Source organism: Delphinapterus leucas, chromosome 8 (genome assembly GCF_059928025.1).
Source record: "Delphinapterus leucas isolate spDelLeu-1000000601 "Yukka" chromosome 8, BTC_Dleu_Yukka2, whole genome shotgun sequence".
NCBI classification, from domain to species: domain Eukaryota; kingdom Metazoa; phylum Chordata; class Mammalia; order Artiodactyla; family Monodontidae; genus Delphinapterus; species Delphinapterus leucas.
In genome coordinates, this window is record NC_143136.1 from 14,140,000 (window position 1) to 14,158,973 (window position 18,974).

Here is an 18,974-nt window from a genome sequence, read left to right on the forward strand (position 1 = left end):
CTTGTGTAAGGGAGAACAACTCTCTCCAGATCAGTTACATACTCTGAATAACACCATCTTTATACCCACTCTTCCTGAGCTCCTTTTGAGAAAAAAACAGCTTTATACAATGTGAATCAAAATGATGTATCCTAATATGAAGACTTGCTGCACCATACAGCACCTGTAGATGTGAAGGGACTAAATCATATACATGTACAATTCTCTTACTGTCCCATTGACATAAAAAGAATATAATGAATTTAAAAGTTACAGATTCACGCTTTCCTGAACTTTTTTTTTCAGTATTACATTTTATTCATGCCATAATAATGTAGCAAAAATTATCACCTGCACTTCAAAACATATTTCATGTTGCTTTTCATATTTAGTATTAATTATCAAGTATTTAAAAAAATTTTTTCTTAATTTGGTTATACAGGCAGTAAAAATGGGCAACTTGGATTGTAAATTTTGATAGTATGATAGAAGACCTTAGGTCACTCTTACTTTGATTATTTCTAGGAAAGAAGTTGCTAAGCAAAAGAGTAGTATGGATAAACTTGAGAGGATGATTGTAGAGTATTTATAAAATTAGCAGTCATGTGTTGATTAACACTTTGTTTTTTACCTAAATATTAAAGCAGGTCACTTAATAATCTCTGCTGGATGACATTCTTAGACTACGCTTTATATCTCTGAAACAAAAAGTACATGTCTTCTCAGTATTTTGTAATTTGAACTACCTTTTTCTCTAATTTGTTCAAATAAGTGAGATTTTAGAGTCATAATAGTCAGGAAGTTCTTTGTTGTAAATTATTTAATGGAATTACCTCTCTAATTACTGCTTGGTCAATTTTACTTACTAATTAATCTTTCAAAAAATCTAATTATGTTAATCTGATGAAATTTCAGGAAATCCAACAAGAGACAGATATCCCTGAAAGAGAACTTGTTAGAGCCCTGCAGTCCCTCGCCTGTGGTAAACCAACACAGCGGGTTCTCACAAAGGAACCCAAGTCAAAGGAAATAGAAAATGGTCACATATTTACAGTTAATGATCAGTTCACATCCAAACTACACAGAGTCAAGATTCAAACAGGTATCTGGAATTATATTTTTCTCTCTAAAAAAATTATATATATTTCTTCTTTCTAAAAAAATTCTTAATTGTTGGATTTCTATTTTTTAAAAAGTAATGCTTTTCTGGTGCTGCATGACATATAGGCTTAAGAAATAAAGCACTTTTATTGATATGTATTCCTGTCAAAATGCAGTTGAATCCAAGTACAGTAAGCATTTAAAAAAGTCATTCATAATGTGAACAAGTATTTATTTCCATATGGTTTTCTACAAGTGAAATATAATTTTACAAACATATTAGTATTTATAATTGTTTTTAACTGGTTAACTAATAGTCACTGATGTCTATTTTAAAGCATTTACAGATTTCTCAAAATTGGGAGTTACCTATTTAAATTTTAATCTTTAAATGCAACTATTTATATTTGATAAATACTTTCTAAGTTGCAAAATTTAAAAACCCATATTCTCTCTCTAACTTAAAACCAGTGATGACCCTGTTGTGAACAGATTTTGGTACAGCTTTTTTTTAGGTTGATGGTAAACGTCCTACTTATTGTATATTTAGCAATGTAAGGTGTATATTTTCTATGCATTTAAGGAGGAAAAAAGGCACTTTACCTTTGCTGATTTTTAAAACTAATGTAGCTTGCTACCTGGTTTCAAAACTAGTATTAGATAAGCTTCCCAATGCTAGTTTATCCATTACAGCTAATATGTCTGTACAGTAAGATTAACTTTTTAAATGACTACAATTTTCTGATTTGAAAATGGTTTTACATTATATATTAATAAAAGATAAAGTCTTTTTAAAATTATTTTAATGTTAAATATACAATTGATTGCCAGAATATATTGATTCAAGAACATTTTATGTATACTTTTGTTTTTCTTTTTGACCCTAATTGGATATTCTTTTCAAAGCAGAGTGGTCTGTCTTTACAGACTTGACTACTTTGTCCCATCATTGCAAACCTTATCATTGTATCTTATCTTCATCACCAAAATTGATCCATATATTTGGGACACAGATGTATATTAAAAATAAAACAGAACTGTGCTAAGGAGGGTCATGGAATAAAATTTCTTCTTCTCCCAGTACAAGACATATGACTATAGTTTTGGGCAGAAATGGGTTTTGGATATCAGGACTTACTTGAATCTCAGATTTGGAGGATATATGGTGATACATATCTGAAATACCCAGCCTCACCCTGCTTTATCCTAAATAAATAAGTGTCTTTGTAATGCAAGATTCCATCATGTCCTGCAAATATTGTCAGATATTATTGTGATTATCAAAAAAATAGTCTTCTTCATAGATTGTTAATTTTTGGTGTTAAGTGTGTGTGTATAGTATTTTAGATCTGATTAAAATAGGAATATAGTTATACATGATGAAGAATTTGACTCAATGACCTTTTAAAGTTCTTTTCAGCTGTAAAATTCTGTAAAGAAAAATGTTTTTCATTTTGAAATGGTGCTTAGATTATCTTGGCTCTTACTGATATTTTGTAGAAGTTAAAATTTTCTCTCTGGTGATAAGTATTGTGACCACATAGTTTTTTTAAAGTTGTCAAAATACATGTTTGCCTTTTCGAGAAAGTACTCAGGCTCGTAATCAAATATTCAGAGAGGCTGATCTTACCTACTTATGCTGCTTTTTACTGTGGTCAGTAATAGACATTCAAGCAAAAACTGAAAAGCATTTACTCAAATAACACAACCTTTGAAAAGAATTAGAGTCATTGTATTTTACAGTTATTTCTATAGTTGACAGCCTTCCCCACCACCAGCACTCACCTTCTCTGTCCCTTTCCTCCTAATACATCTAGATACTTAGGTACCCACTTACACAGCACATACCCTTGTTATGCTCTTCTTAAATGCAGAGAGTATTGTGCTAGGCTCTGGGAGTGAGCTCCTGCCCTCACATTTTTAAAAACATCATAATTCAGTGTGTATCACCACAATCTTCCCATTTATCTTGGAGTATATTAATTTAGGTGACCAAATTTAGATGAACCAAGTGGATTGTTAAAAAGTTTTTTTTCCTCCACCATTTTATTTTATATATTTTCACATCTGCAGGAAAAGTGAAAAACGCTCTAACAGATAATCGTTAAAATTTTGCCACATTTGCTCAAGCACCCTTATTTCCACCCTCGTGCTCTCCCTCTCTCCCTTCATATATGTATATATTTCCTACAGCATTTTTTAAAATATTTTTTTAAATAGCTCTTTATTGGAGTATAATTGCTTTACAATACTGTGTTAGTTTCTGTTGCACAAGAAAGTGAATTAGCCATGTCCCCATATCCCCTCCCTTTTGAGCCTCCCTGCCATCCTCTCTATCCCACGTCTCTAGGTCATTGCAAAGCACCAAGCCCATCTCCCTGTGCTATGCAGCTGCTTCCCATCAGCCAACTATTTTACATTCGGTAGTGTATGTATGTCGATGCTACTCTCACTTCGCCCTAGTTTCGCCCTCCCACCCCATGTCCTCAAGTCCATTTTCTATGTCTAGCTCTTTTTTTTAGATTCCACATATATGTGTTAATATATATTTGTTTTTCTCTTTCTGATTTACTTCATTCTGTGTGATAGACTCTGGGTCCATCCACCTCACTATAAATAACTCCAGTTTTCTTTTTATGGCTGAGTAATATTCCATTGTATATAAGTGCCACATCTTCTTTATCCATTCATCTGTCATTGGACATATAGGTTGGTTCCATGTCCTGGCTATTGTAAATAGTGCTGCAGTGAACATTGGGGTACATGTCTCTTTTTGAATTATGGTTTTCTCAGGGTATATGCCCAGTAGTGGGATTGTTGGGTCATATGGTAATTCTAGTTTTAGTTTTTTAAGGAACCTCCATACTGTTTTCCATAGTGGTTGTATCAGTTTACATTCCCACCAACAGTGCAGGAGAGTTCCCTTTTCACCACACCCTTTCCAGCATTTATCATTTCTAGATTTTTTGATAACGGCCATTCTGACCAACATGAGGTGATACCTCATTGTAGCTTTGATTTGCATTTCTCTAATAATTAGTGATACTGAGCATCTTTTCATGTGCCTCTTGGCCATCTGTGTGTCTTCGTTTGTGAAATGTCTGTTTGGGTCTTCCACCCATTTTTAAACTGGATTGTTTGTTTTTTTATATTGAGCTCCATGAGCTGTTTGTATATTTTGGAGATTAATCCTTTGTTGTTTCATTTGCAAATATGTTCTCGAATTCTGAGGGTTGTCTTTTTGTCTTGTTTATGGTTTCCTTTGCTGTGCAAAAGCTTTTAAGTTTAATTAAGTCCCATTTGTTTATTTTTGCTTTTATTTCCCTTACTGTGGAAGGTAGATCAAAAAAGATCTTGCTGTGGTTTATGTCAAAGGGTGTTTTTCCTATGTTTTCCCCTAAGAGTTTTATAGTGTCTGGTCTTACATTTAAGTCTTTAACCCATTTGGACTTTATTTTTGTGTATGGTGTTAGGTATTGTTCTAATTTCATTCTTTTACATGTAGCTGTCCAGTTTTCCCAGCACCACTTATTGAAGAGGCTGTCTTTTCTCCATTGTATGTTCTTGCCTCCTTTGTCGTAAATTAGTTGACCATATGTGCGTGGGTTAATCTCTGGGCATTCTGTCCCGTACCGTTGATCTGTATTTCTGTTTTTGTGCCACTGCCGTACTGTCTTGATTACTGTAGCTTTGTGGTGTAGTTTGAAGTCGGGGAGCCTGATACCTCCAACTCCGTTTTTCTTTCTCAAGATGCTTTGGCTATTCGGGGTCTTTTGTGTTTCCATACGAATTGTAAAATTTTTTGTTCTAATTCTGTGAAGAATGCCATTGGTAGTTTGATAGGGATTGCATTGAATCTGTAGATCGCTTTGGGTAGTATAGTCATTTTCACAGTATTGATTCTTCCAACCCAAGAACATGATATATTTCTCCATCTGTTTATGTCATCTTTGATTTCTTTCATCAGTGTTTTATAGTTTTCTGAGTACAAGTCTTTTGCCTCCTTAGGCAGGTTTATTCCTAGGTATTTTATTCTTTTTGTTGCAGTGGCAAATGGGAGTGTTTCCTTTATTTCTCTTTCTGATTTTTCATTGTTGGTGTAGAGGAATGCCAGAGATTTCTGTGCATTAATTTTGTATCCTGCAACCTTACCAAATTCATTGATTAGTTCTAGTAGTTTTCTGGTGGCATCTTTAGGATTTTCTACGTATAATATCATGTCATTGGCAAACAGTGATAGTTTTACTTCTTCTTTTCCAGTTTGTATTCCTTTTATTTCTTTTTCTTCTCTGATTGCTATGGCTAGGACTTCCAAAACTATGTTGAATAATAGTGGCAAGAGTGAACATCCTTGTCTTGTTCCTGATCTTAGTGGAAATGCTTTCAGTTTTTCACGATTGAGTATGATGCTTGCTGTGGGTTTGTCATATATGGCCTTGATTATGTTGAGGTAGGTACCCTCTATGCCCATTTTATGGAGTTTTTATCATAAATGGGTGTTGAATTTTGTCACAAGCTTTTTCTGCATCTATTGAGATGATCATATGGTTCTTATTCCTTAATTTGCTAATGTGGTGTATCACATTGATTGATTGCATATATTGAAGAATCCTTGCATCCCTGGGATAATTCCCACTTGATCATGGTGTATGGTCCTTTTAATGTGCTTTTCGATTCTGTTTGCTAGTATTTTCTTGAGGTTTTTTCCATCTATGTTCATCAGTGATATTGGTCTATAATTTTCTTTTTTTGTGATATCTTTTTCTGGTTTTGGTATCAGGATGATGGTGGCTTCGTAGAATAAATTTGGGAGTGTTTCTCCCTGTGTAGTTTTTTGGAAGAGTTTGAGAAGGATGGGTGTTAGCTCTTCTCTAAATGTTTGATAGAATTCGCCTGTGAAGCCATCTGGTCCTGGACTTTTGTTTGTTGGAAGATTTTTAATTATGGTTTCAATTTCATTACTTGTGATACATCTGTTTATATTTTCTAATTCTTTCTTGTTCAGTCTTGGAAAATTGTACCTTTCCAAGAATTTGTCCATTTCTTTGTGGTTGTGCATTTTATTGGCATATAGTTGTTGGCAGTAGTCTCTTATAATTCTTTGTATTTCTGCAGTGTCAGTTGTGATTTCTCCTTTTTCATTTCTAATTTTATTGATTTGTGTCCTCTCCCTTTTTTTTTTTTGATGAGTTTGGCTAAAGGTTTATCAGTTTTGTTTATCTTCTCAATGAACCAGCTTTTACTTTTATTGATCTTTGTTATTGTTTTCTTTGTTTGTATTTCATTTATTTCTGCTTTGATCTTTATGATTTGTTTCCTTCTACTGATTTTAGGTTTTCTTCTTCTTTCCCTAGTTGTTTTAAGTGTAGGGTTAGATTGTTTATTTGAGATTTTTCTTGTTTCTTGAGGTGAGATTCTATTGCTATAAACTTCCCTCTTAGAACTGCTTTTGCTGAATCCCATAGCTTTTGGGGTCATCGTGTTTTCATTGTCATTTGTTTTAGGTATTTTTTGATCTCCTCTTTGATTTCTTCAATCTCTTGGTTATATAGTAGTGCACTGTTTAGTCTCCATGTATTTGTTTTTTACAGGTTTTTTCCTGTAATTGATTTCTAGTCTCATAGCATTGTGGTCAGAAAAGATGCTTGATACAATTTCAATATTCTTAAGTTTTCCAAGGCTTGATTTGTGACCCAAGATGTGATCTATCCTGGAGAATGTTCCATGTGCACTTGAGAAGAAAGTGTATTCTGCCACTTTAGGGTAGAATGTTCTATAAATATCAATTAGATCTATCTGGTCTCTTGTGTCATTTAAAGGTTGTGTTTCCTTATTTATTCTCTGTTTGGATGATCTGTCCATTGGTGTAAGTGGGGTGTTAAAGTCCCCTACTATTATTGTGTTTCTGTCAGTTTCTCCTTTCATGGTTGTTAGCATTTGCCTTATGTATTGAGGTGCTGCTGTGTTGGTGCCTAAACATTTATAATTGTTTTATCTTCTTCTTGGATTGATCCTGTGATCATTATGTAGTGTCCCTCCTTATCTCTTGTAACAGTCTTTATTTTAAAGTCTATTTTATCTGATACGAGTATTGCTGCTTCAGCTTTCTTTCCATTTGCATGGAGTATCTTTTTTCCATCCCTTCAGTTTCAGTCTGTATGTGTCCGTAGGTCTGAAATGGGTCTCTTCTAGACAGCATATATATGAGACTTGTTTTTGTATCCATTCAGCAAGTCTGTGTCTTTTGGTTGGAGCATTTAATCCATTCACGTTGAAGGTAATAATCAATTTGTATGTTCCTATTACCATTTTCTTAATTGTTTGGGTTTGTCTTTGTGGGTCTTTTTCTTCTCTTGTGTTTCCCCCTTAGCAAAGTTTCTTGAGCGTTTGTTGTAAAGCTGGTTTGGTGGTGATGAATTCTCTTAGCTTTTGCTTGTCTGAAAAGCTTTTGACTTCTCCATTGAATCTTTTTTTTTTTTTTTTTTTTTTTTTTTGGTGGTACACGGGCCTCTCACTGTTGTGGCCTCTCCCATTGTGGAGCACAGGCCCAGCCGCTCCGCGGCACGTGGGATCCTCCCGGACTGGGGCACAAACCCGCGTCCCCTGCATCGGCAGGTGGACTCCCAACCACTGCGCCACCAGGGAAGCCCTCTCCATCGAATCTTAATGACATCCTTGCTGGGTAGAGTAATCTTGGTTGTAGGTTTTTCTCCTTCATCACTTTAAGTGTATCCTGCCACTCCCTTCTGGCCTGCAGAGTTTCCACTGAAAAATCAGCTGATAACCTTATTGGGGATTCCTTTGTATGTCATTTCTTGTTTTTTCCCTTGCTGCTTTTAATAGTTTTTCTTTGAATTTAATTTTTTTTACTTTGATGATTACGTGTCTTGGTGTGTTTTTCCTCGGGTTTATCCTGTATGGGACTCTGTGCTTCCTGGACTTGGGTGACTATTTCCTTTCCCGTGTTAGGGAAGTTTTCAATTATAATCTCTTCAAATATTTTCTCAGACCCTTTCTTTTTCTCTTCCTCTTCTGGGACCCCTCTAATTCGAATATTGGTGAGTTTAGTGTTGTCCCAGAGGTCTCTGAGACTGTCCTCAATTCTTTTCATTCTTTTTTCTTTATTCTGCTCCTCGGCAGTTATTTTCACCATTTTGACTTCCAGCTCACTGATTTGTTCTTCTGCCTCAGTTATTCTGTTACTGTTTCCTTCTAGTGTAATTTTCGTTTCAGTTATTATGTTGTTCATCTCTGTTTGTTCTTTAGTTCTTCTAGATCTTTGTTAAACATTTCTTGTATGTTCTCAATCTGTACCTTCATTCTATTTCTGAGATTCTGGATCATCTTTACTGTCATTATTCTGAATTCTTTTTCAGGTAGGTTGCCTATTTCCTCTTAATTTATTTGACCCTTTAGGTTTTTACCTTACTCCTTCATCCATGACATGTTTTTTGCTGTCTCTTTTTTTTTTTTTTTTTAAATGAGTGGGATTGTGTTCCTACCTTACTGGTTTGTCCTGAGGCTTCCAGCACTGGAGTTTGTAGGCTTATTGGGTAGAGCTGGGTCTTCGTGCTGAGCTGAGGACCTCTGTGAGTCCTCACTCTGATGAATATTCCCTGGGGTCTGAGGTTCTCTGTCAGTCCAGTGGTGAGATAAAAGAAAAAGGGATAGGGGCCTTGGCCGTGGAGGGGTTGCTTAAGCAAGAGCGAGGTTTGGGTGGTGGGCAGGGCCTATGCTCAGGACCCACAGGGCTGGAAAAGGCCCTGGGGGTTGTGGGGGGTGGAGCTTAGGCTCAAGGAACAGAAGGGGCCCAGGCTTGCCCCCCACACCTGGTCTCAGAGGGCAGGGGGCCTTACCTAGGGGCTCAGCAGGATTCCTGGGCTCAAGTGGTGGGGCAAATGCCCCCCTCTTCTCTCCTGTGCCTCTGGTCTGGGAGGGCCCCTCCTGATCTCCTGGGCTTCCCTCCTGTGCCCCCAAGGACCTACGTGGCCTGGAGGGGACTTTGGGGGGCAGGGGACTGGCCTGGGAACTCAGCAGGCTCCTTTCCCACTCTTCCTGGTGAGTCCCTCCTGCCTGTGTCTTCTGACCTAGCCGGCCTCAGGGGTGCCGATCCTGTCTGGCCTCCACTTCTCCTCCCCCCTCAGTCCCCCTGTGTCCTACTGGTTCACTTTGCAGTTCCTCCCGTCTCCTTGGGCATGAGAGTCCCCCACCAGCAGCCGGCAGGTGCCCTAGTCGTGGGGAGACGCTAACTCCACATCTTTCCACACCGCCATCTTGACTCCACCTCCTTTCCTACATCATTTTAACTTAATTTGCCAGCGTTATAACACTTCCCACTTAAATACTTGAGCATATACCTATCTCAGAATTAAGATTTTACCACATAATTGTAATACTGTATCACACCCCCAAAAATTAATAATTCCAAACATTTATATATCACCCATATTTACATGTCCACAGTTATCTCAAAAATGCCTTTCATATCTTATTTTTTGGATCTAGGATTCAGTCAAGGGTTCCACATTACATTGATTTTAATGTTTCTTTAGTTCTATTCAATCTAATCCAGTGCCTCTATCTTTTTTTTCCCCTTATGACATTGAATTTTTGAAGAAAAGCATTTTTCTTCTTTAGTTGAGCATTTAATTTTACTCTTTTTTATTAAGGTATTGATTAACTTGGGAGAAGATACTGAAGCAGAATTCTTAACCAAGGGATTCTAATTAGAAACAGCTGAATGAATATGCACACCAAAATGATCTTCTAAATTGTACAGTCTGCTATCTCCTGGTTGTGCCCAGGCCTAAGTCAGCAATGTTGCATATGGTTCTTTGTAATTTTACAATTTCTCCCTCCAGAAACTTCACATCTATCTCCTATTGATGACCAAATAAACAAAAAAAATCTTTCTCTGCTGCTTCAATTAGAGCAAAGTTATAAGAGAAAGGGACTTTTATACTTAATTCTTTAGCAGTTGCCTTGAAGACTATAGGGAATAACAGTAAGACTTCTAAAGAGTGGAATATAGTTTGCATTAGTCATATTGAGATTATGACACTTAATAATTACCAAGATACATGTTAAGAAATTGTTGAATAATTGATGAGAGGTACAAAAGAATTGTTACGGAGTTAAGTGACATTCTAGTGGTACTTTAAATTTTTTATTTAGCTAACTAAATCTTGGCAATACATGTTCTTTCCTCCTCTTAAAGTCCTCACATTTCTCCTGTTTGAGGTACTTTTGGTGAGGTTTAACTTGGAGTCATGGTGGTAAAATACTAGTTAACCTCTGGAAGTCACAAGCAATGAAAACTATTTACTGATAATTTTACTGCTAAATATATCCAGCTAGTGTTTTTCTTCTAGGAAAGGAGTCATTGAATTCTATAAAAATAAAATTGGTTTTATTATCTCTGTAAAATTAAACTCCTAATATTTAAAAAGAATAATTTAGAATTGAAGAATTTTTATATCACTGCTTGTTAATTATTTAAATATTTATTAAAGTAAACGTTGAATTAGGCACTTTTTGAGTGTTTAATTAATAAGTATATGTGTGGTGTATATTCAGAGGTTGACATTGATTTCTCTCTTGACAATAGTAAACTATATTAAGTTTGCTTACAAACATTTTTCCTTACTTTTGAAATTTACATCATAATCACATGGTAAATGTCTTTATTTCTCTTTTAGTTGCTGCCAAACAAGGTGAATCTGACCCAGAAAGGAAAGAAACGAGGCAGAAAGTAGATGACGACAGAAAACATGAGATAGAAGCTGCTATAGTGCGGATAATGAAATCTAGGAAGAAGATGCAGCACAATGTGTTAGTAGCAGAGGTGAGGACACTTCCGGACTGGATTAATGTAGAAAAGACAAAGTTACTTTAATTATTTAAATTTAGGAAAGTACTGTATTCAGCTAATTTAAAATACAATCTTAAAATTAGAAAACCATAGTCAAATAACACATTATTAAAAGCATGGTACTTGCTTGATAGTTAAACATAGCCAATGCATCAAAATATGTGCACACTTTAAGAACTAATATGTTTGTAAAGAAGATAATAATAGAATATTGTCACATGAAGAATAAAGAAAAAGCTTTTCACTGCTATTTAGTACTTTGATGTAAAACAAACTACCTATACTTCTAAAAATTAATGGCTTATTTATTGAGTAAAAGTTAGGAAACTAAGGAGGGGAAGACCATTGTGAAGCCATTGAAATAGTGAGGAACAAGGTGATTAGGGCCGAATAAAGTATTGGTTGAAGATAGAGAGCTGAATGAAGACACATAGGAAGTGAAATTGACAGCATTTATTGACTGATCGTGGGAAATGAGAGGGAGGAGTGGAGGACGACTCTGAGACCCTTGCTTGCTTGGCCAGGTAGAGGCTGGTTTCTTTAACTGAAAAGGGAGGGGCAGTGTGCTGCTGTGTTCCACGGGTCAGCTAATACCACTTTTTATAAGTTGACTTCGTATCACATGGCAGAGGAAGAGAATTATAGGTGAGTGGTCAGTCAGTAATTTAAAAAATCATTAAAAAACCAAAACAAGTAAACCTTTAAGACATGTTGGCAATTAGGTGACTGGTTAGTTTTTCCCGTTTTCATTGGACTGGTAAGAATAGACATTTGATGGCAGTTCCTTGAGAAGTAAATGGAGGTGAAACCACCAAGTGAGTGGTTTCTCCTTTGAGGTGTTGGCTCGTGGGAAGGACACAGAGAGCAATACTAGAGGATTAAGTGTTGAGTTGAGGGCTTCTGGGTACTGTTTTTCTAGATGGGAAGACATTGAGTTATATTTATATTCTAAGGATAAGAAGAGATGCTTAAAAACAAAAGGGAAGAAAAATGAGATGAGGGGTTACTTGATGTACTCAAGTCTAGAAAAAGAAAAGCGAGAGGGTTGTATAGAGAACACAGGTAGGTGGTAGATGTGTTAACAGGGATGCTACCAAATACCTTTCCTGAGAACCCAGGGCTGGGTGCAGGGGTGGTTGGAATGAAGCATGGAAACAAGCCGTGGACAAATGGATAAATGGACAAATGGATAAATGGATAAATGTAAGGTTGTGGGAGTTTGAGGAATTTCAAACTGAAATGGCCTCTTTTCTCATGTAAAACAGGGTGTGAGGTTATGGTGCTTGAGAACTTGCTGACCTTGAATGCTGTAAATTTGTGTTATCAGCCTAAACCAGAGATTGGCAACCTTTTTTTAAATGGCCAGTTGCAGCATGAAAGCACCCGTAGATAACAAGTGAGTGTGCTGTGTTCCAGGAGGGATTACAACAGGCAGCGGGCTGTATTTGCCTGTGGACCCCAGGTCTACACAAAAGGTGTAAAAACGACAACTTTACTCAATAAAGAACCGAGTAGTGGATTTTGGGTGATGTAGTAAATGTAGAATGGGTGCTTATGGAACAGAACCAAAGGAGTCAGGGAGTTGAAGGTACTGTTGGGGGTGCAGCTCAGGTGATCTTTTATGAAGGAAAGAGGTGAGGTCAGACAAAGAAGTTATTAATAGCTTAGAAGAAAGGGCCAGAGGATTGATTCAGGGTCTCAAGTGGGTTGAGAACAAATTTGTTGATACTGGAGTGATAATATTAGAAGAGTGATGGATTTTAGTTGGGGAGTGAAGTGCTGACGTTTCCGACTTTGAAGAGTTAATAATCCATTGTAGCCTTCGAAATGAACTGATCCAACACTAGTAAAAGAGAAGCTGGCTTATGGCTAGATGAGTGATCTGCAAGATCACTAACTGGATTAGTGAGAAAAGCATGGGCTTCAGGGGCAGGAGGATGTAGATTCTCATCTCTTCTGGCTCTATTTACTACTTGTTCATATCATTTTTCCTTTCTGGCTTATTTTCCTCATTTGTAAAACGAGACAACCTACTTTGCAGGGTTAAGAGCATTAAATAAATAAATATAAACAAAACTGACTGATACATAGTGCATAGTCAGATTTCGGCTACTGCTGTAGTTCCTGTTGTATTATTACCGATGTCACAATACCTAGAATCCCGACAGCTGTTGGAGAAAAGAATACCAACAGTAGCACTTAACTATGGACTGGGCATTATTCTAAAGCATCACATCTGTTAACTCATTTAATATACACAACAACTTCATGAGGTTAAGTAACTTTCCCAAGGGCCCAGAGCTAGTAAGTCGTAGAGCTGGGATTTGAATCCAGGCAAGTCTGAGTCCCGAGTTTGTGCTTTTAAACACATTATGCTACCCAAATTCTGTGAATTGGGAGAGTAACCCAGAAGTCATTAGATTATAGCTTCAAAATGGGTTAAACTATACGGTGGTATAAATTCATACTAGTATATTTCAACTAATTCGTCTATTAATCCACTTTAGCATTCACATTCTGATGTGAGGAGGTATACATTACATTTTCAAATAGAATCCTTTTTAATTTTCTGTATTTTTAATGTTCATAATCAAATTAGTAAAGTTTGAGCTGAGTCTTAAAATGACATATCAGTTCTACTCAAAAATAAGAATTTTTGTGTGTTTATATAGAAATGTTTTTTGTTTTTGTTTTTTAATTTTCTGGTAGGAATTAGTGTTTTTTATTTAACCTTCTCTTTTAGGTAACTCAGCAGTTGAAGGCTCGATTCTTACCAAGTCCAGTTGTTATTAAAAAACGTATCGAAGGACTCATTGAGAGAGAATATTTGGCACGAACACCTGAGGATCGCAAAGTATACACATATGTAGCATAAAATGCATTCAGAAACTTGATTTATTATTGGACTGTACTCTTCGCATGGACTGGGAAGTTCTTTTAAATCATTAAATATTAAGACGACCATCTCTTCTATTAAATTACAGTACATGTTTTAGACCATTCAGATCAAGCCTTTACTCCCTTTGAGAGTTTTCAACATCAGTTGATTGAGCTTCAGGCTTTACAACGTTTATCCCTGTAGAGATCATCTTTACAGTTCCTCGGGAAAATGTGAATGTGCCGCGTTTTGTTTTCAATACTGTATGAAAACAGGAAAAAATAAAACAAAATTTAGAAAATACAGCTCATTAAAATAAAATTGTTGGATTTCATTTCCCCAGGTCTTCAGTGTTCATGTAAATGTGTTTTTGTAGTGTTGCTTAGCACTTTGGGCATTGTATAAGTTGGGTAACAAAAATGGTAAAAGAAACGACACAATTCCCAATTATCTCGCTCTGCTTAAGGCATTTCTTTAGCTCGTCTTGTTTAATTTAAAGGTTTGATAAATTTACAGAGACCCAAGCATAAAATTTGAGCATGCTTTATTCTACCACTTGCACTTACTAATCTAACAGCCTAATGACCAGGAACCTTTGTTTTGGGCTCAGTATACACCCTGGTTTGATTTTTCCCTACTGTAATTTGAGATGTCGCAAATTCTTACAATGATGAGGTTTTGTTCTGCATTATCTCTAGAGAAAGAAAATATTTTAGTATGTATAAATTGTACAATAATTTTTTGCTGTTGTACTCACTGCTAATAGTGGATTGTATAGGGCAGTGTTTTTATTTCATTTTATTGTAGACAAAAATAAATGAATTTAGTATACACATACTCACTAATTCAGGTGTGTCAGAGCACAAAGTTGGCAGCTGGTTGTATTTAATTCAGCCCCTCTGAAAAGCACATACAGTCTACACTTTGTTTCTAAATATCTTAGGTTCACCCTCTCTTAAATATATATTTTGGTGAAGCTGGGATGCACTGTTAATTATCTGTTTCAAAATGCATTCTAAAGATGCAATAAATACGATTACCTTAATATTTTTTAATAAGATCTTTAGTTCTTGCAGCTGCGTTTTGGAAAGTGATTAAGCAATATTTTTCAAACCTGATGATTCTTGGATCATTCTTAGCTGTTGTCCTCCAAAGAGTCATCGTTTCATGTTTTCAAAAGATGTGCTTTGTGCTGAAGATTCATGTCAGTTATCCTGTGCTTCCAACTTTCACCAATATTTTTTACCTGATTGATCTGCCGAGGATTATAGTTTGCTTTATTTTAACTTCAGAGTATTTTTATCTTCAGTTTTATTTAATTTTGTTTTCATAAGACAGTGTTTCAGATATGTAATTGGGGCAAACCACTATAGATTTTTGTTGATAGAAAAATGACATGTTACTAATAAGTTCAAGTAACCAACTGACTATGATACTGTTGATACATTTATTAGAATGTATGTCTCAGAAGATGGTATCTGTTTTAAATTTATGGTCAAGTTACAACTGAATTCTAATATGGATTAAAAACTCCACATAAATATTTTTCCCCATGCGTCTTGGGTTATAATTTTCCTTTAACTTGCAAATATGCTCTTCCTACATTTAATTTTGTCTCCATCTGTCCTGTAGAATTATAAGTCTTATGCTCTTAATCTCTCTGTTTTCCACTCTTACGTGATGCAATTAAGATACAAATGAAAACTATCATGAACATTATTCTCAGGATACTTTCACCATACTTGAGTGATAGTAGGTCAGGTGTAACAAGGAAAGCCGAAGGGTTTCCCTTTCTGATTTTACACAATTGGAATTTCTTTAGTGACAGGGTGTTTACCTACAGGAAAATACTGGTTCTTTCACGTTTCATAATTTTTTTATTAACTTGACAATCTGAGTGTTCTGTTTCCCAAAGTGTTGTATATATCATTTAATTGGTATATATATAACACTTTGGGAAATAGAACACTCAGATTGTCAAGTAAATAAATATGAAAGATGTAAAAACTTCCATTTGAAATCTAAATGAGACATTAAAACAAAAATGTAAGTGCTGGTTTGAACTATTAAAAATCAGTCAAGTTAAATTTATGTCATTGTCTCAAGTGTGGATGTACAAATCACATTTAGAATTCAGAGACATACTTGTTAGTTTTGGAGAACAGGTTTGCTATTTATGCTTCTAAATGCTTGTAAATATATTAAAACATTTCTGAATTGCAGTTGTATGGTGGGCGAAGGCAACCATTTGCATTCAGTTGCATTTCAGTCAATTGCAGTTGAGTCGAGTGGTCGCAGAATGATGCTGCATTGAAAAAGAAAATTGGATCACCTAACATGTTTTATATGTTTTAGCGCATTTAGTGCATTTTATTTTAGCTCGTTAAAGCTCGTAGTGATACATTTTGACCTTGCTTTCTTTTCAGCAAGAGATCATGCCGTTTTTCTTCATTTTTTAATGTCTTAATCTCAAAAGAATAATGCATCCTAACCATTCATTTAATCCTGTTGATGTGAATAGATTTTGGTGATTTGCTTGAAGAATTTTAAGGAGGATGGATGCATAGTTTTCCAACTGCAAAAATGATGTACTCTTTGTTCACTTGTTAAATTGTAATTCTCTGCTATCACTTTTGAATCCAGGACAGTGTTTATTTTGAATTGTTATATAGTTATATTATTTAAAGTTTGAAAATTCATTGCAGTTAGGGAACACACAGCCTCACAAAATAAACTGTGGTTGTGATTGCAAGGTTCTTTATGTCAATGAGTTTTAAAAGGGGATGGGGAAGGGGTGCATGTCTTGCTAAAGGATGTGTTAGAATCACGTGTGTAGCACTGTAAATATAGACATGTACCACCCCCAAACTCCAAGATGCTAGTACACTTTCTTGACAAAGAACTTGTCATAGTGAAGCACTGTTGATGTTCCATCCCTCAGTGTGTATGTTGGGTAGCAAGAAAGGCTTAGGTGGCAACTAAGTGATCTTACAATTATGCCTCCATCCCTAGGAGACTAGTTGGCATGATCTCAGGCTTCTAAATATTTAATTCCTAATTTTGGAAAATAACTGTAGTGGGTTAAATCCAGATAATGCTGGGGGTTTTTTTGTTTGTTTACAGTTTTAAATACTCATTTTGAATAAGTATTAGAGGGTTATATCTTTGCCTGCCTACTGTAACTTAAGACTCAGTTTTTATAGCCTTGTTTTTCACATGGTATCTGATGAATACTATTAGATTGTTTCAGTCTGGGGAGGAAAGCTGTCACCTATCAAAATTGTAGATCGTGTATTCTATATGGTGCATATAGTCAGTCAATAAGTATTTTGTACTGTTGATAAGAATGTTAAAAACATTTCAGGTTAGCAAAATAACATTTATATTCCCAAAAGCAGAAACAATAGAAATGTTAAACAGTAACAACATACGTACGTATTATCATGTGCCAGACACTATTTCTGAGAGCTTTTTATATGTGTTTCATTTAGTCATCACATGGGCTCTGTGAGATGAGAACTGTTAATTATACCAGCGTTGCCCAAGGTTGCTGCTAGGAAATGGCAGAGCCCAGGAGCTGGACCTAGGTTTGATCGTATGTCTGGCTCCTAGCTTATCTTCCATATTGCAGATGGGCATCATTTTCTGTTTATAAATTTATCATTTAGTTTGTATCTCATTCACATGAAAAAGAACTTATGGCAAGCTAAAGTTAAAGATAATACACAAAGCATCTCAATATGGAACTTGAAGCATCTCAATATGGAACTTAAGACATTTTTATTGCCTTTATACTACTTGCTGATCACAGTTTTTAGTAGGAAGGGATACAGGGAAGGTAAAGGCCGCTATTCTGGAGTCTTAGTGAATGTCTTACATACTTTAATGGGTAACATGGATAGATGCTTTATTTAAATTCAAATCTTGGGTTTTAAGAAACATTTTACGTACTGCATGCCTTTTCTATACCACATCATTTATTTAGCCAGAAGTAAGAGAAGACCTAAGAATGACTGAATTTAACAAGTAATGATACAGAGATTGGTCATGAAGCTAACTTAGGGAAACATGAATAGCTAGAAAAACTTGAAAGCCCATTTAATAATTTTAGAAATAGCAAATTTGTAAATGGGTCATTTAAGTGATTTGATCCTTAGTATTAGGGTCTAAGGTGAACCTCCAGTAAGCCATGCCAAGATAACTGTGTGTGAGGAGCTCAAAGTAATCTTAGGAACATTTTAGTCACAATGAAATTGTTGAAGTTCAGTATTCAGGTAAAGTACAGTTCAAATAATACACGAAACTTTAGGAATTTTTGCAGTGTGGGAAAAATAACTTCTAAGTCTTAAAATTCTTTCTGCAGTTGTGATTCTTGAATAAATGCCTCAGCACAATGTCTGGCATGTGGTGGGTGTAGGCACTCAGTAAATCCCAGATGAATGTGCTTAACGATCACGAAGTGATTTGGAAGAAAGTCTTAAAAAAATTGAACTTCATAAGTTAAAATTTGTACTGCATTATCAGGAGTATGACAGTATTCATGGAATAAGGATTATATTTTTTTTACTTTTGTAAATGGAAATCACTTGATGTTTGGTTTTTAACTAGGTAAAAAGTGGGAAGTGTAGACCAGCTGCTGGGTTGTTCCAGATAGTATTAAATGCTGATTTTAAAGCCCTCTTGACTCACAACATCCCATGGAAAAAACTCAGACTAGTGATATAAAAATTCATGATTCCACTTGGAGATAATGGGGTACAGGAATTTGGGCACAGGTCTGTGTGATTCCAAAACCGGTGCTTCTCTAATGAGTGTTAATGTGTCCCCAGTTGTTTTGGCAGACGATGGGCAAAACTTTATGAACTGAATTTGCATCTGAAAGGTGATTTTCTTGGTGAGTATTACGGTGAAAGTTTGTGTTGATTTTTTTGTAGAAAGTGTTCTTTGGAGAATTTGATACTGTGAAACTTGTGTAGAACCTGCACAAGAGAAAAATTGGCAATATTAGCTGTGCATATCACTGTATGTGGTATATGTGAATTATTTTGTTTATAGTAAGTTTATAGAACTGATGTCAGATAACAATATAGAATTAATCTTTTATTTCCTACATGATGCTATCCTCTATTAAAAAAAATAACCACT

At 35.6% G+C, this 18,974-nt stretch overlaps 1 protein-coding gene across 6 annotated transcripts in view; it reads left to right on the plus strand.

Moving 5' to 3' along the window:
• CUL3 (cullin 3) overlaps positions 1 to 18,710 on the plus strand; it is a 101,163-nt gene extending 82,453 nt beyond the window's left edge. For 5 of the 6 annotated variants that reach the window (XM_089916293.1, XM_022567808.3, XM_089916296.1 and 2 more), the window contains 3 exons: positions 895 to 1,081; positions 10,779 to 10,924; positions 13,695 to 14,163. In XM_089916293.1, coding sequence (XP_089772419.1) covers positions 895 to 1,081; positions 10,779 to 10,924; positions 13,695 to 13,826 — 465 coding nt within the window. In that variant the 3' untranslated portion in view covers positions 13,827 to 14,163. Of the gene's footprint in view, positions 1 to 894; positions 1,082 to 10,778; positions 10,925 to 13,694; positions 14,164 to 18,658 lie in introns of those variants that run through there. The other variant, XM_089916295.1, reaches the window with a different exon arrangement.
• Positions 18,711 to 18,974: the final 264 nt, after the last annotated feature.